The sequence below is a fragment of the Pseudonaja textilis genome, chromosome 15, assembly GCF_049901715.1.
Source record: "Pseudonaja textilis isolate UNSWEBS1 chromosome 15, rPseTex1.2, whole genome shotgun sequence".
Lineage (NCBI taxonomy): Eukaryota > Metazoa > Chordata > Lepidosauria > Squamata > Elapidae > Pseudonaja > Pseudonaja textilis.
The window spans coordinates 12,428,312-12,451,946 of NC_142004.1; the positions used below are offsets into that span (position 1 = coordinate 12,428,312).

General features: G+C 45.4%; 1 protein-coding gene across 2 annotated transcripts; it reads right to left on the reverse strand.

The window, feature by feature from the left end:
- Positions 1-53: 53 nt before the first annotated feature.
- Positions 54-23,112, reverse strand: RNF10 (ring finger protein 10). 2 transcript variants are annotated; one of them, XM_026717006.2, is made up of 17 exons: positions 22,506-23,112; positions 16,731-16,936; positions 15,504-15,703; positions 14,783-14,873; positions 11,685-11,869; positions 11,446-11,582; positions 10,465-10,625; positions 8,081-8,200; positions 6,996-7,248; positions 6,713-6,846; positions 6,383-6,500; positions 5,241-5,342; positions 4,504-4,641; positions 3,904-4,001; positions 3,620-3,680; positions 3,020-3,181; positions 54-1,054 (listed from the first exon to the last, which is right to left on the reverse strand). In XM_026717006.2, exons 1-17 carry the CDS (start codon positions 22,627-22,629, stop codon positions 981-983), a joined length of 2,364 nt encoding a protein of 787 aa, XP_026572791.1. In that variant the 5' UTR covers positions 22,630-23,112; the 3' UTR covers positions 54-980. The 2 variants fall into 2 exon arrangements, with proteins under 2 accessions (XP_026572791.1, XP_087769706.1); XM_087913580.1 differs by lacking the exon at positions 3,020-3,181 and having other exon boundaries at positions 22,506-23,110.
- Positions 23,113-23,635: the final 523 nt, after the last annotated feature.

The following is a 23,635-nucleotide window of genomic DNA, read 5'->3' on the forward strand; positions in this document are numbered from 1 at the left end:
GTAACTCAATCAAAAATAGAATTGGGGGGAAAAAAACCCTGCAGAAATACCAATTGTTGTGCATATGGTTTATTGCAACTATTTACCTTTGTTGGTATATTACACCAAACTTCATTGTAGTCAATGGAAATAACACTTCAGTACTAATTAATTTCAGATCAAGCCAAAAGCAGTGCAGAATGAGAGATTTCTCAAACAGAAGAAACAACAGTGGGAAAAGAACACACCCACATCCTCCTGCCCAACTGATATCTAGGGCAATCCAACAAATGCCGGGCTCCTCTGGGCTGCCCCTTCTGTGCAAAGGGGAATTCTGCTCCCCATTCCTCCCTTCCCCCAGGAATTAGCCCCTTCGCCCCCAAAGCAGTCCCTGCACATGGATTTGACCCTGGTAGGTTTCTTCCAACAGGACTTCTGCAAACCCTGGTCTTCGCAGAAAGACAATAGCCCTCAGGAGGGAGGAACTGAGTTACGTGCACCACAACCTATGGCTCATTCATGTGCTAATTAAGTGGGCACAGCCATCGGTGTGTGTCTCTAGGTCTCTACTGGCTGATGTCTTCCCTATGTCCACAGTGTGAGCAACAGCCCCCTGGTTGCGCTTAGCTCACTGCAGCCTCAGGCCGATTGCATTCAATCTGTCCCCCGAATGGCAAAGCAGCTGTGCACCCTCCACCCAGATGTTGTCCTTCTACAGCCCAATGGCAAGCCAAGTAAACAAGAGTCCGCCTGGCAAAGCACAAATCCTGTTGGCCGAGGGTGTGTGTGTGTGTGTGTGTGTGTGTGTGTGTTGCAATCCTCCGGTTTGGTATCAACAAGCAAACAAACCACCTATGCCCATTTTTAATCAACCCTAGCCCTCCCTGCTTCCCGGAAACAGATCATGTCTGGACTAAAATAATTTATCTACAGCAGCAAAAACACAAAAGCGAACCCAATAGATGGGAAGGTGGGGGGGAGCGATCTGCCCGCCGATCAAATCACTTGGTGTGAACCACGGAGGTGCTGAAGAGCAGCTTCTGCTTCTGCTTCTTCTTCTTGCCCCGTTTCTCCTCTGCAAAAGAAGAAACAGCCTTTCGAAACAGCAGCCTTCCTTGGAGCGGCCGGTGAGAGGCCTGACCGAGGAGGGGTCTCCCCTCAAGCCTTCTCCCTGCCCCTCCCCGCCCATCTCCCAGCAAACGTTCCCAGGCAAACCAGCTGCAACTCCTGTGATACCTGCCCACTGCAGATGTGGCCTAATGGTCCCAGTTCTACTTTGCCAGAAAGTACAGCCCGCCTGTTGTTGAGGATGGTACCTCTAGGACGGAGGTGTCAAACTCAAGGCCCTGGGCCAGATCTACCCTGCAGGGTTCTTAGATCTGGCCTGCGGGACCGGCCTGAAATCAGCAAAGGACTGGCCCAGGGTGCCTCTACCAGCCAAAACAGGGCGCTGTGTGTGTGTGTGCACATGCAGCCCCCCGTGCCCTGTTTTCAAAACTAAAAAGAAAAGGAGAAATGTTTCCCCTTTTGCATTTGAGCATGCAAGAAGGGGCAGGAAAGGAGAAAGGGAAAGACAAAGAAAAAGGGAAGGAAGGAAGGAAGGAAGGAAGGAAGGAAGGAAGGAAGGAAGGAAGGAAGGAAGGAAGGAAGGAAGGAAGGAAGGAAGGAAGGAAGGAAGGATTATAACGAATGAGGGTCTCAGGGGAGTCCTGCCTTAGCACTTGGCTACCACAGCTGCCCCCGCCCCCAGACACAAGTCCCATATCACGCCCTCCCCCCACCCCGGCCGCACCCACCATGACCATGCCCCCCCCCGGCTCTCCGAGGTCAAAGAAAACCCTGATGTGTCCCTCAATGAAATCAAGGTTTGACCCCCCTGGTCTAGGATCTGCTCTTGCCAGCAGACATTTAGAGTTGGCTAAATATTCTTTCCTGGCAACCTTATTTGTTTATTATTTATTATGCAGCCCAAGGCAGCTTACAACTTATGATCTCACCGAGACTAGTGCAAGCTGGCATTGTCACGCCGTCCTAGAATCTGGGTCGTGTACACTGTACAGCTAGTCCTCGACTTACAGTAGTTCATTTAGTGAGCGTTCAAAGTTACAATGGCACTAAAAAGTGACTTATGACTATTCTTCACACTCACGACCATTTCAGCATCCCCTGGGTCCGTGATGGGCGAACTTATGGCACGCCTGCTACAGGTGGCACGCAGAGCCATTTGTGCCGGCATGCGAGCTGAAGGCAAACTTACCTCACTGCGCATGTGCGTGCCTCACAGCTGATTTTCGGCCAGTTTGAGGCCTTTTTCGGCCTCTCAAAGGCTTGAGGAAGGCTTCTGCATGCTTTTGCAGGCCGAAAACTAGCCCTATTTCATCACTTCTTGTTTTTCCAAAATGGGGCTAGTTTTCGGCCTGCAGGAGCCTGCACAAAAGCCTTCCTCAAGCCTTTGGGAGGACGAAAATCAGCTGTGAGGCGCAGTGCAGGTAACGGGGCGGCAGGGGTGGGTGGACGAATGGGGAATATGCGTGCATGCGCAGAGGGCGTGGCGGGTGCGCATTGCCTTCTGGGTGCTGGCATGCAAGTGGGAGCATACAAGCGCACGCACAATTTTTGGCACAGGAGCCCAAAAAGGTTAGCCACCACTGCCCTGGGGTCATGTGGTCAAAATCCAGCCATTTGGCAATTGATTCATACTTACGTCTTGGAGTCAGGTGATTCCCCCATGTGACCTTCTGCCCAGCAGAGTCAATGGGGAAGCCAGATTCCCTTAACAACCCCGTTACTAACTTAACACCTGCAGGGATTCGCTTTAATAAATGGGGCAAGAAAACGGAGCAAAATTCACTCAACGAAAGTCTCACTCTGCAACAGAGATTCTGGGCTCAATTGTGGAACTAAGTTAAGGACTACCTGTGTTCAGCTGGGTATGACCCCAGTGGGACAAACGTCCCGGGGTGGCTAGAGGAACAAGTAGCCCAGTTGCCCCTGCACTTCTGCCCAGCATTGAGGGCGAATGTCCTTTCCTTGGACTTACCTAATAGGTGGTCAGAAGTGGATGGTTTGTCCAGTTTGAGGAAGGCTGCCTCAATAGCTTTGCTGAAGGAGTTCTGGAAACTGGGCACAGGCACACGGTCCGAGTTATCGCTCTCCGCATCGCTGTCTCCTGGAACCAGAGGCGCCACAGTGGGGGCCTCCTCTGAAAAATGTTGCTTTGAGATTCCTGGAAAGGCTAAACAGGCCTCAGGATGGAATATTGACTATAAAACTCTCCTTTAGTGGCTCCCCCTTTGTCAGGGATGAGGCCTTTGGCCTTCCAGGTTCCTCGGGTGTTAATAAAATTTACAACTCTTGAATATTTTCGTGGTGGTTCATGACTTGTCTTGATTCACTTTACTTTAAATTTTATCGACAAGGGCTCACTTTGTTTTTTGCATTTCATCATTGTTGTTGGCCATTTCAAACGTGATCATCACTGCACAATTATTCAGAAAGGACTACTTTAGAAAACTGCTGGATATAAACAGCAGCTCCCTCACCTAGTTAGGTGATGAAACGTCTGCGGGCAAACCCATCAACCTCAGAGAGCCCCAAGGACCCACACAAAGGCTTCGGCCAACGGAATCATCCTGCTTACCTTTCTTCTTTGGCTGAGAACTGTTCCATACTTCTGGTTTGGCTTTTCCAGCCCTCAGCATCTGAAAAGATGCAAGATGGACTCAGAAACCCCAGTATTCACCTCACAGGCCGATTTTTATTGATTTGAGAATCAAGCTGGATCATCTGACTACCAATAAAGCTGCTTGAGATAAACGAGAAAGGGAACTGCCATTTCTACAATTCAAGATTTACTCGGCATTCAGCCTCAACTTTTGCTCTCCTTAAAATGAGAAGGTCTTGCAAGCAGCCACACTCACGCACCTGGGCAAACGAGGGGAAGGCAGAATCCTCCTCCAGACTTCCAACAAGGCATGGGGGACTGCCAAGGCTGGAAGATGACAGTGGAGTCAACAAGGACTCTGGAAGACACAAAAAAAGGCAAACGTTGAAGAATGAAGACTTGTTACTAAAGAGGCAGGGAATATAAGCTACAGACTTCTGATACTGTACTCCCCAAATTCCACTTTCATTACTATTTTAACCCTCCTGGTTTTTCACACATGGGCACCCTGCAATTGATTTCCAGTCCTCTTAGAGGCTTCAGCTTGTAAATGTCTGCTGCTGCTTTGCCTTTGAAAGCATCTGGCAGGCCTGCAGCTGCATTACTGTCCCCTTGGACTGACTTAGTTATTACGCAAATGTTAAGCGTTGCCACTGACTGGTGGAGGAAACAGAATTAAATAAGCCTTTACAGAAGTATTTCTCAACCATGGCAAAGTTTAAGATGTGTGGACTTCAACTCCCAGCATGCTGGCTGGGGAATTCTGGAAGCTGAAGTCCGCCCATCCTTAAAGTTGCCACGGTCAAGAAATGCTGCTTTAGAAGATGCTGCTGATGGCTGAAATTGCTTTGGTTGCTTACCTGACTGAGAAGTGGGACTTCCCCCAACACGAGGCGGTAGCAGGTGGCTCTGGTTCTCAGGGCCAGCAAGTTCTCCTGAGCAAGCGCTGAAGGCCGGAAACTGCTGCAGGTTCTCCAAGGCAATCCGGACCTCTGGATCTAGAGGTAAAAGCAGAAGTTCTCCTACCATAACAAACTCTAAAGAGTTTTCTCTTCAGGTACCCTGGTCAACTGAAGCCAGGCAGCTTCCTTTTCTTCCCAAGAGAAATGACTTCCACAGCACTGCAGCTTCCCTGCAGCAAACTTTGCCCAAGTATGGTGCCAATGATCCTTAATACGGGCTTTGCTTCCCATCCCTGCCAAAATAGGCCTAGACCTGCACCTTTCCGCCTTCCATTCAATTGTGTCTGGTTCTCAGAGGCTGCCTGTACAAGTCCCTGTAGTTTCCATGGCAAGGTTTTTCAGAAGTGGCTTCCTGTTGTCTTTTTCCCAGGGCGGAGAGAATGTGCCTAGACCAGGGGTCCCCAAACTTGGCAACTTTAAGACTTACTGGCTGGAGAATTCTGGGGTTGAAGTCCACAAGTCTTAAAGTTGCCACGTTTGGGAACCCCTGGCCTAGACAGTTGGCTTTGGGCCCAAGGCAGGATTAGAACAGGAGGTAGCTGGCTGCCCTCAGCACGACACTGAATGACTTGCTATGCCTGCATACTAGGGGATAAAAGACACACAGATGAGTTGTGCCCAGGAGTGCCACTCACATTTGCCCTGCTTCTTGTTTTCCTCCATCTCAATTCTGCGTTCCCGCCGCCGTTCATCGCGTGCTTTCTTTTGTCTGAGCCGCTTTCGTTTCTCAATGTCATCTAAGTTGAAAGAGAGCCTTGGTGAGATGGGCTACTGCAGGCAACCAAATCTCTGCTGTGCCAACCTTTCACGGGGAATTGGATGGCAGCTCCTCTCCACCATCCCTCATATGCCCAATCCAGTACTCAGACTTCAGCTTTCATTGACTACCAAAGCCATTCATCATCATGGATCCAATTGTCAACTCATTAAATATCCCTATGATCTTTTTAGAGTTGCCAACAGAAAGGGAGGGCGGAGCAGTGCAACAGCTTGCAACCAAAAGTGCATTCCATAAATGTTTTCAAAGATAGTAACTAGGTGACCGAAGTTTCTGCCGGGCAAAATTCTAACTGGAGAGCATGATTAATGACTCTTGGCTATGGATACGAATTACAATACACCCGGGGAAACCAGGGTCAAGGGTGACAGTGAACAACAATGTGCCTCAGAGACGGCTACACCCAGGCAGTGCCGGACATGTTAATTCCCAACAAATCCTTTTGAAGTTTTGGAAGTTTGGCTTGAGACTCATGATTTAAATGGGGGTAACTGCCAGAATCCTGAGACCAATCTCTTGTTTCCAAATTCAACACTTCCATTAACTGCCTTTCTTGTTTCAATCGAAATCTCAAATACTAGATTTTTCTAAACAGAACATTCGTTTTTCCTCACTGGTTTAATTTAAAAATGAGGATACTTTTTGTCGAAGCTGTTTTTTAGGTAGTCTTTCTTGCGGGTAATGCAAGTTGGAACTTGAAAGTAAAGCTGTTGACTATAGTTGCTGACTCTGTCCCTGAGGATTTCGTGGCCACGTCCATCAAGTTTTCTTAGGGAACAAGAGGGAAGCACCTGTGCCTCTTCTCTCCTGACCCAGAACAGCCTCCAGCTACAGCATTCTTAGTGGTCTTCCAACTAAAAACTAAGCGTGGCTCAATTCTGAGCTCCGGCAAGGTTTTTCAGGCACCACCACCTGCTAAAGAAGACGATTAACTTTTTCTTGAAACTCTTTTTTATAACAGAAGGCATAACTCCCAGAGACCCACTTTTCTGATCTCACCTGAAAACATCTGCAGGGTTTCCTTCGAAATGACGGGAGGCTTCAAAGCTAATTCGCAGGTACTGAACTCGCAGGTGAGGGGCAAATGGCAGAGGTAACGATGACGCTGACGCACGTCCTGCAGACGGGAGTTGGGGTTTAGGGAAGAGAAATGGACCCCAATTCTTCTCCCCGCAACTCCACCCTTCCGACTGCCAGCAGACAAAACAGGCAACCCTAAGAGACTCCCGGAAAGCGTTTGAGCAAGGACTGAACTGGAAACCTCTCCTAGCAGACGAGAGCTTTAATGCCCATCATCCAGGAGGCTATGAATGGTCACCCCCTTGTTACCTCCGTCATGGAGTGGCCGGATATCTCCACCACGGTAGCTGTGATCCTCTCTGGACTCTTCTCAAGGCTCCCATATTCATGCACGAGGCAACGGACGTTCACTGGGTGCAGATACAGGCACTGCCCGTCTTCAGCTGCAGCATCAGAAAAGAAGTTGTAGGGCGGTTATTTTAAAGCTAGGAAGTTAGAACAGCCCCTCAGGGTGAGACAGGATTTAAGCAGAGTGATAGCAGGGAGTTCTTGACTTATAACCATGACTGGGACCAGAATTTCCTTTGCTGACCTTGGTAGAAGTAATAGGAAGGAGAACTCTGGGTGTGTCTGCTGGCAAACGCAGCCTTGGGTTTTCCAGAGGCAGATGCACTCCAATTGGCTTCCCCTCCTTCACTTGCGCTTGCGGGGTCCATGTTCCTCTCCACGCTGTTATCTGCCGCCGCCTCTGCATGTTCCGAAGCAGGGGGATCTCCACTCGCAGGAGCCGCAGGAGGAGATGCCAGCAGTTCATCATTGAAAGCAGAAGTATATTCTAGAATGCACTGCAGCAATAAAAAAAACCAGTTAGCACCCACTGGTCTTTTGCCACTTAATTTCTTCTTTCCTTCCCTCTGTAGGCTCAAGGTGAGGCCAGCACAAAGACAAGGAAGGGAAACTATGGCCGGGAAGAGAAAACTGGAGAATCATACTCCAGAACAACGACCAAATTTGTCTTTAAAACTAGGTAGAAACTCCTTGCAAAATGGGCAGCCTCGGAAGACAAAGTGTCCTCAGGGAATCTCTGGGTGGACAAAGAGCCTGGGTCCCTCACTTCCTGCTGCTCTCCACACCACTGCACTCAGGCCACCCACCAAGAAGCCGAGAAGACGATATTGGAGACGCCTCCGAAGGCATCTTCCTCCTCCTCATGGGCTGCTCAGCACTAATCGAAAGAGCAGGAGGCCTTTAGGCAGGAAGGGTCATCCACCCATGTTTTTTTTTAAAAAAAAAACACTTCCTTGTGAGCAGGGAACTCTCCAATGTTTGGCCACGAAATGGAAGCAGCAGATATTTACAGGAAAGCATCTAATTTGGTGATCACAAACTTGGCCCCCATCTCAAGACGCAACTGCAGCTGCCAGAATTTCCCTCCATCGGCCAGGCTCATTATGTCTCGGTTGCTCTTTTCGTGACACGCTCTAGTTTCTTCACCATGAATACTTCCATGCCGATTCTCAGTAATCTTTCAAAATGCAGCATCCAGAAGTGGGTGGAATCAACTTCAAGAGTTGTTATCTCACATGCAAGGCCAGAGAAAGCTGGTCTGGTCCCAATTCACCCAATTCCTCTGGCCTCCTTCTGAAGATGGATGAAAGGCGATTTAAGAGCACTCACCTTTTCCTCCTGTGGTACTGCCACGGTTTCTTTCTCAGGAGTTTCTGTTAGGAGTAGTTTTTCCACAGCTGCAGTGACACCAGGAACATCACCGTCAGACATCAAGTGGCCTTCACGATCCTGGGAGGAAAACCAGTTATGTGACTTTAGAACCATATAATAATGTAAACCTAGTCTAATTTTTGTATTTACTGAGTTAGGAATGTGGTCTTGCAATGTGCAAATTATCAGAAAAGTAAAAGTCTATGGAGATTCTCACTCATCCAGGTCATGGTTGTCCCAATGTTGCTTTTTCAGGAGGAAACTGGACTTTCTGATTTTTCTCTGAATACGTTTCGCTTCTCATCCAAGAAGCTTCTTCAGCTCTGACTGGATGGTGGGGAATGGAAGGGTATATACTCCTTGCAGACAGCTGGTCATTTGCATCTTTTTAGAGAGTCGTTGAGGCCACTTGGAAGTTTACCTGTGTCCTCAGGGTCACCTGAGTGGTGCAAATGGGTGTGGAGCCTTCTTGGCTGCAGGATGTTTTCTGCCTTGTGTCCCTTCCCTGTTGGAAGGCAGGTGCACAGGCTGTTGGGGAAGAGGCTGTGTGGTCCACGTCTCAAACTGAAGTGCAAATGATTCCCGTAGTCTGCTGTGTTTTCTGGAAGTCCATTCCTACTTCACAATTCAAAGGATGCTCATCCCAAAGTTTATGGAGATTCTCAGTCATCCCGGTATAAATCCTTCCATTCCCCATCACCCAGTTAGAGCTGAAGAAGCTTCTTGGATGAGAAGCAAAACATCTCCAAAGAAAAAAACAAGGAAGTCCAGTTGCCTCCCGAAAAAGCACCTTTGGGACTATCAGAAAAATATCAATAACTTTTTCTTGCCAACATGCTGAAATCTTGATATTTTACAGAATGCTTTCTATTCTTTGGACCCCCCGTCCTGTCATGTATTTTGAATAAACAAACACGAACTAGTTACAAGGATTTCCAACTTGCATCAACAGTTGTTCTATGAACTGCATAGCCTCTTTTGGGTTCATTCTTAGGTTCAGCTTTCCTGATATCAAATCTAGTTTGCTCTTCCTTAGCGATCTTCCAGCTTTTTGAATTTCAGTAACTTTTGCGCACCTAGAATAATATGACATACTTTATGCTAAATAAATAACCTACAACAGTTGCTCCTGCTATCTTCTTTTTTTTCTTTCCGGAAATGACTCATAACTGTTCTTTCCATATATTCTTTTTCACAAACTCCCTTTTGGTTTTCAGTAATTTTACTCATTAGATTCTGAAGGAATCTATGAAGGAATCCAACTCAGCTTTGCTTTATATGTTAACTCAAATCCGAATTCCTAAGGTTTCGGATTTACGCCCTACCAAATAAATCCAGCATTCCACATGACTTTCTCTTAACATTGCTGCTCCTTCTTCCACTTTCTGGATTCACTTTCCTATTTCACTTTGCTGGTCCTCTATTCACTGAAGGCAAAAGTTGCCCGTGAGGAAAGTCAGGAATTCCCTCCTGGCAATTGTTTCCCAGTGAATTAATCAAAGTCCCCCCTGGGCCTCTTGGCCAGATCTGCAAACGGCTTCTGGAAAGCTTCATCAACAGCACCTTAGGTTGGTAGATGATAATACAGATAGTCCTCAATTTAGGACCACAATGGAGCCCAAAATTTATGTTGCTAAGTGAGACAGCCCCATTTTACGACTTTCTTACCTCGGTTGTTAAGTGAATCACTGCACTTGATCAATTAGTGACACAGTTGTTAAGTGAATCTGGCCTCCCCATTGACTTTGCTCGTCAGAAGGTTGCAAAAGGAGATTATGTGGCCCTGGGACACAGCAATGGTCATAAGTATGAGTCAGTTACCAAGCAACCAAATTTTGATCACATGACCATGGGGCTGCTGGAAAGGTTGTAACTGTGAAAAAATGCTCATCAGTCATTTTTTTTCAGCGCCGTTGTAACTTTGAACAGTCACTAAATGAACTGTTGTAAATTGATGACTACTTGTACACACTCTCAGTGATGATGCTTTTATTCATCTTCATTGTCTATATGTTCCTTCTTTCTAATACTTAAAATCATACAGGGTCATTCCTAATTTTTATTTTTAGAACCATCATATTGTGAGGCAGATTGGAGTAACCCAGTCAAATATCATGACCAGGCAAGAGAACCAAAGGTGGTTTATCTCAGGTCATCCCAATCCTTGTAAAATAAACCACACTGTGCAAAATAGAAATATACAGGCTAGTTTCTTTAAAAAAAAACCAGACAACATCAAAACATGTACAAAAAGTGTTCCAAGCCAACAACTGCCACTCTACACCCACACTGATTTCCATCCCTCTCCACACATAACCTCCAAAGTCTAGAGGGTTCTCCACCTTCAGTTCCTGCAGGGCTGCTTCAATGAAACATGCTTCAGGTGTATGTTTTTCCTCCTCATACTGATGCACAAGGGCCATCTTCTCCTCCAAGATTACTTGCTGGAGGACCTGAGCCTCAGAGGCCAGAAGCAGCTTTGAATACTGGCTGTGCCGCTTATCTGAATGAAGAAACAAGAAACATTACCTCATCTCATTGGGATGGACTAGATCCGTGATGGCGAACCTATGCCACCTTCCGGCTTGTCCAATGAGAGTTTGTGTGATGCCTTGAGAGAGCAGGGATTGATTTTCAGTAGTGTAGAGACTGACCCACTGTAGAGCAACAGTTCTTAATGGCATTAGAGCTATCCCTTTCATGAGATACAGTAACTCTGGAAGCAATTGGGCTTCATTCTGCACACAGCTCAGGTTTGCAAAACTCAAAGCAATCCCAATTCACAGGATACTTGTATCCTCAACATAGAAAAACAATAATAAGAGTTGGAAGGGACCTCAGAGGCCTTCCAGTCCAACCCCCTGCTTGAGCAGGGAACCCTAGACCGTTTCAGACAAGAGGTTGTCCAGTCTCTTTTTGAAAGAGTTGACCATTAAGAAATTCCTCCTTAGTTCCGGGCTGTTTCTCTCCTTGATTAGTTTCCATCCCTTGTTTCTTGTCCTGCCTTCAGGGGCTTTGGAGAATAGGTTGACCCCCGCCCCTCACATCTTTGTAGGAGCCCCTCAGATACTGGAACACTGCTATCGTGTCATCCCTAATCCTTCTTTCCATTAGACTAGATGTACCCAATTCCTGTAACTGTTGTTCGTATATTTTAGCCTCCTAATCCGAGTGGAGCTGGAAGGGACCTTGGAGGTCCTCTAGTCCGATCCCTTGCTCAAGCAGGAGACCCTCTACCCCTTCAGGCAGGTGGCTGTCCAGTCCTTCCTTAAAAACCTCCAAGGATGGAGCCCCCACAGCTTCCGAAGGCCAGTTACACTTACCCCCCAGGTGAATGGGCTGCTCCACACGGGCGAGGGCGGACTTTGGCAGGGCCATCAGGGCTCCTTTCTTCCGCTGCATGAGCTGCATTGTAATTGTATCGCCAATTGCATACTGACGGGTTTCCAGAGCCACAACACTGCAAAAGGGGGAGCGGGGGGTGGGGGGAGAAGACAAGCGATCAATGACAACTGACTTGGTACAGGAGGAAAAGGACGCGCCACTCAGGGAATCTCTGTACCTTTTGAGGTCCTTCTTGTGAATCGAGCCGTAGCAGATGGGGCACTTACTCCAGGTCTTCTCACTCAGGGAGAGGTAGTGCAGGATGCAGGCCCAGCAGAAGATGTGCCCGCAGTGAGTGATCTTGGCAGCAGTGGGTGGGTATAAGCAGATTGGGCAGGAGGGCACTTCATGGCTGTAAATCCGCTGGAAATGTGCAACAGAATTCCACTGATAAAACTGAACTCTCAAACGGTATTCGTCTTTAAAGAGCAGAATATATTTAAACATGATATTACTATTCAAAAGCCCGTCTGATTTATAGTTATTTTAAAAAACATGCTGCTCCCAGTAGCACTGAGGATTGTCATCCCAGCACCTGCCCAATTTAGGGATTTCAATGGAGAACGTAACAACAACATCCCTGAGAAGCAACTGTCCAAACTTTATATGAAGTTCTAGAGAAAAGCAGCCCCACCATCTGAGACTTTCACTTCCACTATCCAATCGCTTGGACCATGCAGAAAAATTTAAATTTGCTCCCCTGCCATTTCCTTTCTAGTTCTACATGGCTTACAGCAGGCTAAACCCAATTCCACTGTAGAACACGTTAACGTCATGTTAAAATACCACTTCTTGACTCTTGTCACAAAGTTTTCTGCCCAGAGATTTTAGGCCAATAAGTTAAGCAAGGGATTGGCTAGTTCAGAAATAAGAAACGACCAATTTACATGGGGTAGAAACATAGAACCACAAGGCTGGGACTTTAGATGTTTTCTAGCTCAGCCCCCTGGCTGGAGTCCTAAGTAGGATATTCAACCTTTTCTTCAAAACCTCCAGTGATAGAACACCCACAACTTCAGGAGGCAAACTGTCCCACTGTTTAATTGCTCTCACCACTAGGGAGCTTCTCCTTAGACCTCTCTAATGCGTTTCCACCAATTGCTTCTTGTCCTGCCTTCAGGTGCTATGAATGGACCCCCTCATCTCTGTGACAGTCCTTCAGGTATTAGAAGACGGCTACCATGTTATTCCTAATCCTTCTTCTCCTTAGGCTACACATACCTAGTTCCCTTAACTAGCCATCAAATGAGTCGGCTTCCAGTCCGCTAATCACCTTGGTTGCCCTTTTCTGCACTCTTTCTAGAGTCTTGGCATCTTCTTTGTATTGTGATGACCAGAATTGGACGTAGTTAGAACACCTCTGAGCCTGCAAAAAGTGTGTGTTTGGCATGCGCGTGCATGCAAAGTGTGTGCAGCGTGCAAAGTGCGCCCATCAAGCCACACCCACCGAACCGGTGGCAACTTTATTTGAATACCACCACTGGCACAGAAGGCTTTCCGTTGGCTTTAAACTGCTTAATTGCTGTCAGGACAGAATTACTACCGTTACAGCTGGAAAGTTTGATTATACTGGACTTTTGTACTCCAACTGAGATGTCCGAATTTTTCTCTTTGCACATGGTGGAAAACTAGAATTAAATTCCTAGGTCAGGGTGTCAGACTCAATTTCATTGAGGACCACATCAGGGTTGTTGTCATGCCTCTGTCGGAATCTGATTAGGAGGGAGGGGCCAAGCAGCTGACAGAGAGTGTGAGTGTGGCTCTGTTGGCTGTGGAAGAAACTGGGGAAGGGCAAAGTCCAGCTGGGCTGAGCAGGGGAGAGCTAAAGCAAGGGAGAGGGAATTCAGAGGAAGACCCAGGCCCACCTTCTTCATCCTAGGGCATGAAGGGAGGAACAGAGAAGGGAGCAACGTGAGTTGCATGGCTTACAGGGGAGAAAAGGGCCCTGATTCCCTTCATTAGCTGCAGCTGGGAACACTGTTTGAAAACACTGTTTTCCCTGTTTGAAAAGGGAAGATGCACATAGCAAACTGTTGAGAGCAAATCGTGAATTATCTGGTATTGTTGAGGCTTATCTGGATTCCTAGTGTCTTCCCAACTGTGTGTTTTGCTGGCCTTTCAAGTCTGCAATTCCTTCTCCTGCCCTGTCAAGTTAATTACTGCAGCTTGGTTTGTTTGGATTTTTTGTTACAGTTTGTATGTACTTTGTTTTTGGACTGAATTTCCTCCACTTAAAGACTGTTCTTGGGAGAGATTTTTCTCCAGCTGACGGAACCTTGGATATTGGGGGCAAAGTTGGAGGTACTAAAGGGACTTTTCTTACTTATGTGACTGTGTTGCCTTTGTGCCACGCCCCTTTGGGTCATCACAGTTGTGTTTTATTTCAGGGGGGTGGATGGGCATGGCCGGGATGGGAGTGGCCAACTTGACATCACTTCTGTCAGGGCATCTGTGGTGGTCTGGGTGGGACCACCACAGATGCCCCAGGGGGGATCCACTGGGGGGATCCTCCTGCAGCCCTCGGCCAGCAAAAATGGAGCCTGGGAGGGAGCTCCATTTCTGCTGGCAGAGGCACTACAGGCCAGTCCTTTGCTATTTCCAGGGCAGCCCTACAGACCAGCTCTAAGTACCCTGTGGGCTTTGAGTTTCATACCCCTGGCCTAGGTATTTAAAAGGCCTGACCTGCTTAATTTGGTTACCACTGATTGTCCACCTATAGAAGCTGTATATTGTGATGCTTTGTGAATAGTAACCCAGAGTTTGGAATGGCTGATTTCCAGCTTTTTGTCTTGACAGCATGACCCTAATACTTTGTCAGTATTCTCTGGGACATGGCTGACTGCATTATCAACACGCAGAAAGATGGAAGTTGGTTTGTGAGCCCTGAGTTGGTTCGTGAGTTCACGTTTGGCAGGAGCCAAAAGTATCAATAACATAAACATTTAACTAACAAAGCGGGCAGAATGCAATTTGACTCCTTTAAATCTGGAAATTTGTCAATTTGACATTGGGCAAGCCTTTGAGATATATGTGTATGTGTGAATGTATACATACTCATACACGTATATAGGATATTTTCATATAACATCATTATCAGCTAAAAAAATGAGGTGGCTAATTTCCTCTCTAGCTTTTTTTAGGGAACTGTAGTTTTGAATTCACAAGTTACCTAATGATCTGTGCGAAGGACTTCCTTTTCTATCCTGAATCTCTCATCACCCCGATTCTAGGCTGACCACAGTACTTGTTGTTTGAGAGAGGAAGAAGGATACTAACCACTTGTTGCACAAAATCCCAGTTGACCAAGGTATCTGGGTCAGTGAAGTGAACCGTGTAGTCCTGATCATCACGTACCACAAACTGGCAGCTGCAAAAAATACGAGGGATTTAAAACTAAAAACTCATAATAACCGCCTGAAACTGATTATATAGAAATGATCCAGGAAGACAGATATTCAGATTAAGTAACTGCTGAAAATTATCTACAACAATTTAAAAACAACACAATTTATCTTTTCCATTACTCTAACTGTAATCCAAGGACATTCAGCACTCTCAGAAGTCAAATCTATCAAGGAGAGAAAATTGGAAAGTATCTGCTTTTTAACCTGCCAAGGAGTGCTCTCAATTAACCAGAACTGCGTTCACTATTCATTTCTACAAATAAAATAACATATCTTAGATCTTGGCATTAACAATTTCATAAAGCTATGTTGTAAAGGACAAAACTGGTCTCGAATTCACATCACCAATACTTTCCTTTTTCTTTGTTTTGAATGAATTCAAACACAAGCAGCAATTTAAATGCTTTTCAAGACTCTCAATGAGAGTCAAATTACCAAAACAGCTTCAAATGTAAAATATAAACCCAAAGGAAATGTTTATATGGAGAATAAAAACTACAAAACAACAGCTGAAAGCAACAGGTAGGAACAGCACAGCATCGTGATTAAATTCTCCCTCAGATATTTATGATCCAGACGGAGGTCACACTCACTTGGCCTGAAGGAAAAGCTCTTTGTTGAAAGGTTTGTTTTCCCATCTGTTTCTTTTTCCCCAAGTGCCATGGCTGCTCCCATCAAAATGGCTAGTGTGGCCACGAGGTTCAAATGTAAAATTCAACAAATGGTTCAGATTAATCTTCTTAGGGCCAGAGTATTGGGCAGGGCTGAACTCTGCCCGCTGAGTTTCTGCTACCTGAGAAAACAGACAATTTAGTTTGCAGGAGTTGCAATTTAAAAAAAAACACAACCTATGCCACACAAAGACCGTTATTTTGACCAGGAAGATGAACATTAAGCCAGAACATAGGAACAATCTCTTGGAGGAGGGGAAAAGCAAACTACAGCTTTACTTTTGCCAAAAAATATCATAGCTTTCTCATGTAGGAACAGAGCTCAAACTAAAGAAAGCTTTATTCTCCTTATAAGCCGAGAGCTTATTTTTGCCTGTAGCTCTTTACATCAGATAGCATATGATTCACATGCAAAAGGACATTGGACTTTCCTCTGACAATATTTTCTATACTATCATCAACACTTTTTTAAATATATTTTGCTTTCAAAGATCATGATCTGGAAAACTGCTTATACAGCCCTTAAAGTATAGGTTAAGAAGGATTTTCTATTTACTATTATTTTTAAAAATATACAAATAGAAGCAATATCAACAGTCAACCCTCCAGTTTTAATCGGTTCTTTCAAGAATTAAACATTTGAGGTAACATTTCAATGAGATGCATTTTTTGATAAGGAGCTTCTATTATCCTTGAATATGAGCTCACCTAGGCATAAGGCAAAGTCTTAAACATCCAGTTTATATATCTGGAAAATGCTGAATTTTCACGCGCCCCCTGCCACAGGCTGGATAGGGACAGCCGAAGGGCCAGATGTGGCCTGCAAATGCCCAGGCCTGCCATGTTTAATTGCCACATTTTATAGAACTAAGTAAAAAATGTACATGTTAATGCCCACATTTAGAAGCAAAGAATTCATAGTAACCTCTTGCATATTTGCAGAACTATTTTTTCATGACAGGGCATTATTGTTTGATTTTTTTTCCTCCAGGGAAAAAAGGTAAGACCATTCGGTTCAATTAGATTCTTATTTTTAATCTGTATTTCACATTTTTAATGAGAGAAGTAAAACAAGCATTTCTATTGTCTCAGAAAAGAGAGATAAGGCAGAATATTTGCTTAATTAGGGCATGTAAGGGCAGATCTCACCTCATCTCGTCTTCCACCATTAGAAGAAAGGCTAAAAGATTTGCTGCCGCTGTTCTGCTCCCCCCTCTGAGGGGGCATCTTGTTAAAAGCTTTGCTTTTCTGTGAAAAGGAGCGACGGGACTGGCTGGGGAAGGTCTCATTTCTGGGATATGAAGTTTCTCTCTTACGATTATAACGCTGTCTGGATCCACTTGCATTTTTCCCTTCTAAAATAAACAATGAAAGAAAATAATGTTCAGCATTAAGTCAAAAGCAATTCCTAGTGGAGCAGGTAACTTATATCGGGCCAAAGTGACAGCCAGATTGGTAACCCAAGCAAAAGCTTATCTAGAGAAACATACCACACAGAACTTTCATGACTTCAGGGAGAAACCAAACATCTTTACTTAAACACCTTGCTAACTGAAGATATTTTGACCTTAAAAACTATAATATTTTTCTGACCCTTGTGCTGGCATAAACAAATATTGCACTAGTATAAATTATACTCTATTTACTTACAACAGGAAAGGATTACTCTTAATAGTACTCATCCTCAGAGTCACTTAGGAAGAAAGCCGGCTTAGTCAATGGTGGTCCAAAATCAGAACGACCGATAGCCCCTTTCCAGACCAACAACATTTTATTAACATTGGATTACTTGCTCAGTTGCCTAATTTCATGATTCGAATGCTTTGAATCACCCCAAGGGAATTGGACAAGTAAACATAAATGCTTTACCTATATATTTTTTTTCAAATACTTCTGATAAGGAAAACATTGATCTTTTAAAATTTGAGTTTGTATACTCAAGTACTTCCCTTCAGCAATATTCAGTTTAGTACACACACGAAACTTTTTTCAATAAAATAAATTATTCTGTATACAATCCAAAGTAACAATGATTACTATCCAATGCAGGCAATATATTTCCATCATTGTAAGTTCTGTTATAATTAGAACAGTAATTCAAGAAAGAAGCTGCTATTAGGAGCTTGGGGGTACAGGTAGTTCTCGATTTATGACCACGGCTGAGCCCAAAATTTCTGTTAATAAGTGAAACAGTTAAGTGAATTTTGCCTCATTATATGAACTTTCTTGCCACAGTTGCTAAGTGAATCACTGCAGTTGTTAAGTTAGTAGCACGGCCATTAAGTGAATCCGGCTTGCCCATTGACTTTGCTGGTCAGAAGGTTCCAAATGGGGATCCCAGGACCCCGGAACACTGCGACCGATATGAGTCAGTTGCCAAGTATTCAAATTTTGATCACATGATCATGGGGATGCTGCAGTGGTCATAAGTGTGAAAAATGACCACGGCTCTTTTTCCAGTTATGCTGTAACTTTCAGCAGTCACTAAATGAACTGTTGTAAGTAGAGAACTACCTGTATTAGCAACCTTAAATTCCCTAAGATATAAAATTTAAAATTTTGTAATATAAATTCCCTCAGTTGGAAACAGATTTCCTACATGTGTGAAAAAGTTATATATACAAATGACAGATACTACCACAAAAGGAGAGCAAGCACTTGTAGATCCAAGGAGCTTCTCCCTTTAAAACAGCTAATTATTATCTGGAAATTATCAGAACTTAGTAAGTACTGTATTATACTGAATTTTTGCAACTTTATTCTTGTATAGAAAGGCCTCTTTTGTAAAACATTTGTCATATATAATTTTAATAATTGTCCTTGAATACAAATCATTTGATAACTGCTAGGCAATTCTGTCGCTGCAGGATTGCTACCCAGGCTTTGTAGAATGTGAAGGTAATATCAGCACCGAGCTATTTGTGCACTGCTGCCTGTTCAGATTAAGACATAATCAATGTCCACACATGGCTGTCATAAGCTAAAAGCAGCACTTTCTAAACTTGAACCTTTTATCTACAGAGAGCCTCCAGTTAGTACAACGAACAACTAGTTGAAAATAGTTGGTCAAAATGAATGTCACCTTCTGTAGTGATGGATTCTACAGAACCATTCTGCATTGTTGTGACCTGGAGTGTCAAAAAAGTTTCATCTAAGACAGAGGTCTCCAAACTTGCCAACTTCAAGACTTATGGACTTCAACTCCCAGGGAGTTGAAGTCCATAAGTCTTAAAGTTGCCAAGTTTGGGGACTCCTGATCTAAGAGATGTTAGTACAGATATTCTATAAGGCAGTTTGGTACAGTGGGTAAAGCACCAAGGAAGAAACGGGGAGGCCATGATATAATTGACCCCAATCCTGCAGGCTTTTAGAAGTTTTCCCAAGTATTTGGGTCAGGATGAATAGTCCCATTTGGATAAATTACAGTCCATTTAGTCTTGATAGCTGCCCAGTTAGTAGTTAGTTGGCAGGAATACCCAACACTGCAGAAGATAGGCTGAAGAATAAAGAGTTGAACCCTGGGCCCTATCTAACAAAATGAAATTTAATGGAGAGAAAAGTAAGATTTTGCACTTAAGCAAGAAAAATCAAATGTACAGGTACAGATTAGATGAAACCTGGCTCAATAGCAATAACCGTGAAAGGGATCTTGGAGTCCAAGTGGACAATCACTTAAAAATGAGCCAGCAGTGTGTGGTAGCAGCCAAAAGAGCCAACACAGTTCTAGACTGCATTAATAGAATCAAAATTACCTGAACTATTAGTACCACTTTATGAAGCCTTAGTAAGACCACATTAGAATATAGCATCCACCGTTGGTCACCATATTATATAAAAAATGTAGAGACTCTGGAAAGAATGCAGAAAAGGGCAACAAATATGATCAAGGGTCTGAAAGTTAAAACATTTGAAGAATGGTTGCAGGAATTGGGTTTGTCTAGTGAAAAGGAGGAGTAGGGATGACATGATAGCAGTCTTCCAATTATTTGAGAGGCTGCCACAAAGAAGGGATAGGGTGCGGTGTCAAACTATTTTCCAAAGCACCAGAAGGAAGACGAGAATCAATGGATAGAAACTAAGCAAGGAGAGAAGCAACCTAGAACCAAGGAGAAATTAACCGGTGGAACGACTTGCCTTCAGAAGCCTGTGGGTGATGCTCCAACACTGGAGGCTTTATTACATCAGGCAGCTGAGTCAGATGTTTAAATCAATGAGATGATACTCAAGTGTGAGTTTAAGTGGCATTCTTCATTTAAAAACGAAGAATGGTTGCTAGCACTTGAGTCTGCCTTCATGAATCTGCTCTGGGGAAATGAATACCACTCCAGGCAAAACTGGGTCTGACTAACTCAGAAAAAAAGACTTCCAAGAGGCTAGAAGAACTCATAGAATCATGGTCATTGACCTCCATCATCAAGCAGACAGGATACAAATAAAGAAAATGCAATATTATTACTTGTTCAATAATAAATCACTAAATATGAAGCACATTTAGCACTCCAGGAGGTTTCAAAGAATAATGGCAAAGAAACTGCAGGTATTTTTGTGCTGCCTGGTGTCAGTCTATGTGTCTACAATTAGGAAAATACTGAATAAGAGCGAGATCTACACTGCAAAATACACTCTGCTGCCCATCAGAACTGAAGAAGTTTCTTGGATGAGAAAACTTTTTTAAAGGGGAAAAAAACAAAAAAGTTCAGTTGCTTTTTGGAAAAAGCACCTTTGGACTGCCCATCTCAAGTTTGCCAAAGACTACCTGGATGATATAGAAGGCAACTGGAACAACGTTCAAAGGACAAATGAGATTCAAGTGGTCCTTTTGGATAATAATGAGAAACCTTAGGCTTGGAGAACACAAAACATTGTTCCACCATATTTCAGATGTGAAGCTTGCCAGAAGAAATATTTGGATCTCTAGATAGCTCAATCACGGATGGAACAATGGATTCTCTGCTGCACAGATGAATGCCAGGTGAATATGGGACAGACCGACTAATGATCAACAGGTACATACAGGAAAACATTTGTTTCAAGTCATTGGTGCTGAAAGAGGCACCACTGTTGCCACATCTAAAACTTCACATACTTTTTCCAGTGAGGTCACTGAAAAGTTGGCTCATTGCGTTACTAAAGCCATGAAACAGCCACATTCTCTGTGTTGTTTTTTTAGCCAGAACCTCTATCTGTTAAAATGACACTCAGATCACACTATAGGTCACAATACTGGACATTTCTCAAGGTCTCACAAACTTTCTTCTACCACTGAACCCAGAGCAAAATATTCCTGCCCAAGAAGAAAGCAGGAATTAAATAATGAGCTCTACATGAACTATAATATTTAATAAAGGGGTACCCTGAATGTAGTTCAATTGATGACTTCATGAACAGGTTAGTTTCCACTGCTTCCTTCTAAGAAGGTTTTTTTTCAATCTCCTCTAGGCTACACTGACATTTCCTATGGTCTCCAAAAAATTATCCGGGGCCAACCTTGCTTAGCTTTTTAAGGTAACAAAAATGAGGATGCTGCTGTCTAGATTCAGTTTCAAATATAGCACCCTTGCTATTTATAGCAGGGATGATCAAAATCTTTTGATATGGGAATCAAATATTCCAGAATGTCTTAGTTCCCTCCAGAATATGCCAAACCTCCACTTTGACCATGTCATTTCTGGAAGTAAACAGACATGGCATTAGTTCAGGGATCTCCAACCTTGGCAACTTTAAGAATTGTGGGCTTCAACTCCCAGAATTCCTTAACAAGCTTTGCTGGCTGAGGAATTCTGGGAGTTGAAGTCCATGCGTCTTAAAGTTGCCAAGATTGGAATCCCCTGCTCTAGTTTGAAGCTTAACTACACCTTGACAGCTGATACTGACAAACTACTTCTATACCACTCCCAAGAAAAAGGTGTGGAGGCAATCACTGAGAGTCAGGCTTAACTGATGGGTGTCTGTTTTTCTAGCTCTGCAAAACGATGATGTCTCCAGGGCAAAGGAGTGCTTCTTCTAAGGCAATTGGCAGTTTGTCACAGAACAACAACTGCATCAAGAATAATGGAGACAAGGATGCTTCACTGATCATCATCAACCCTGCCAACCAAAATTATTGGAGACTTACAGATGCCATCTATCCAATTAGTTTCATCTCATTTAAAGGCTGTGAATGTTTAAATGTTGGGATTTTTAATTGCAATACCCAAGCATTCTGAATAAGGAAAAACAAATACAACAAAGTTTGGAAACCCAGCCAGAGTCCCTTCTTTATCAGACAAACAAATGGCAAATTCCACAAACATATTAGCTTAGGCTTTTTCAACATGTTATCTCCACTTTATATATTTGCTGATTACAAAAGTCGTCCCTAAGCAGGCTTTCCCCAAGGTCACTTATGGAAAGCAGCTCTTATCCTCCCAAATTGCACCTTATTTAAAAAAAAAACCTGCAGAAATTTAGATTCATAAAAAGCTTGCGTTGCTCCCAGCCTCTTGCTCCATTCTTAACAAGAAACAAAGCTAAGTTGCAACCCAGGACTGGCAGCAACCTGGCTTGAGAGTGCTTCGCCCTGTCTTTAAAGAACAAGGGTCCACCCATTGGGCAGGAAGTTGTGTTGGTCAACAAGATTCACGCGCGTTCGTGCAGTGGCCGGGGCCTGCTCCGCAGGTCGGAACAACCCCGGAAGCGGCGGCGGCGGCGGCTGCTCGGACTTCGCTCTAGCACAGGGGGCTCCAACCTTGGCCGTGGACTCCAGCTGGCCGAGGAATTCTGGGAGCTGAAGTCCACAAGTCTTCAAGCGGCCAAGGTGGGAGACCCCCCTGCCTCCAAATTTCCCACCCGGCCGAGGAATTCTGGAGGCTGAAGCCCGCCCCGCTTCGAGCTGCCCAGGCGCATGGGTCGCGGGGTCCCTCTAGTCCAGATGCGCGGCCTTACCCCCTTTGGGCTTGGACTCCCCCGCGGCCGGGCCGGCGGAGTTAGAGCGGGGCTGCTGCCCTTTGCCTCCCATCGCGGAGGAGGATCCGGGGCCTGAGCCGCCGCAGGGGCTGGTCTTGTCCATGGCGCTGGCAGGCGGGCGCGGCGGCGCCGCTACGGAGCGAGCGAGAGGGCGGCTGGCGGCTGGGGCCGAGGCCCAGGCTCATGGCCCGGCGGCGGGGTCGGCGCAGCGCAGTCGTCTCGGCCACCCTCATGGCGACATGTTTCTCACGGCTTCGCCCGGGCGAGGGAAGGAATACGGGCCGGGTGCGCGGCCACCGCAGACGCTCCGGGTCCGAGTCGGAGGAGAGGGCTGGCCGCCTGGCGCGGCCGGGCCTGCGTCCCGCGGACGGAGGAGCGGCCTCGGGGTGAGCGCGGGGGTCCCGCGAGGCCTCCGCAAGCCAGGCCCGGCCTGCGCCTCGAGAGTGGCGAGAAGGGGAGTTCGCGGCCAAGGGGAGCCGCCCGGTCCGCCTCAGCAGCGCCGCCGCCTCAGCTTGTAATGGCGACGAGTCGCCCACCGCCGTGACGGGAAGGCCCGGATGGAGACTTTCTCCAGGGGGCGGGGCAGGGCGCGCCGCAAAGCATGCTGGTCGCGGTGGTTCCTCCCTCAGCGGCTGGACAGGCCACGCGCCGGCCTCCTTTCCAGAGAAAACTACACCTCACGACAGGCACCGGTTGGGACTCACCCAGCGGCCTTCGTAGGATGGAGGCGGTTTGGGGATTTGTTTGGCAGGCCGAGTTTTGGGGTCAGTTGTTGGCTGACAGAAATACGTGGGGGCTCCCTCGGTTCCTGTGCCCGGGGAGGCTGAAAACTGGGTGCCCGCACTCCTGGGCAATCTAACTTTTCTACTGCCTTCTGGCGAATGCATTACTTCTGAGGGAATTCAGAGTCTGCTTTGCTTTTGTTTTGCTATCACAGAGGTCTCCAAACTTGGCCACTTTAAGACTGGTCGACTTCCAACTCCCAGGATTCTCCAGACAGCAGGGAGTTGAAGTCCACTAGTCTTAAAGTGGCCGAATCTGGGGACCCCTCACTCCTGCTCAGTAAAAGGTTCCTTTTGAAATACCAAGTTTCAAGAGTTTTTACTTTC

Excerpts from the sequence above, each read along its gene's own strand:
- RNF10 (XM_026717006.2), bottom strand. The coding sequence starts at position 22,629 with ATGGACAAGACCAGCCCCTGCGGCGGCTCAGGCCCCGGATCCTCCTCC. Across the intron at positions 15,704-16,730 it reads ATGGTGGAAGACGAGATGAG|GTAGCAGAAACTCAGCGGGC; the intron begins GTGAGATCTGCC and ends CTGTTTTCTCAG. Across the intron at positions 11,870-14,782 it reads GGGATTTTGTGCAACAAGTG|CGGATTTACAGCCATGAAGT; the intron begins GTTAGTATCCTT and ends GCACATTTCCAG.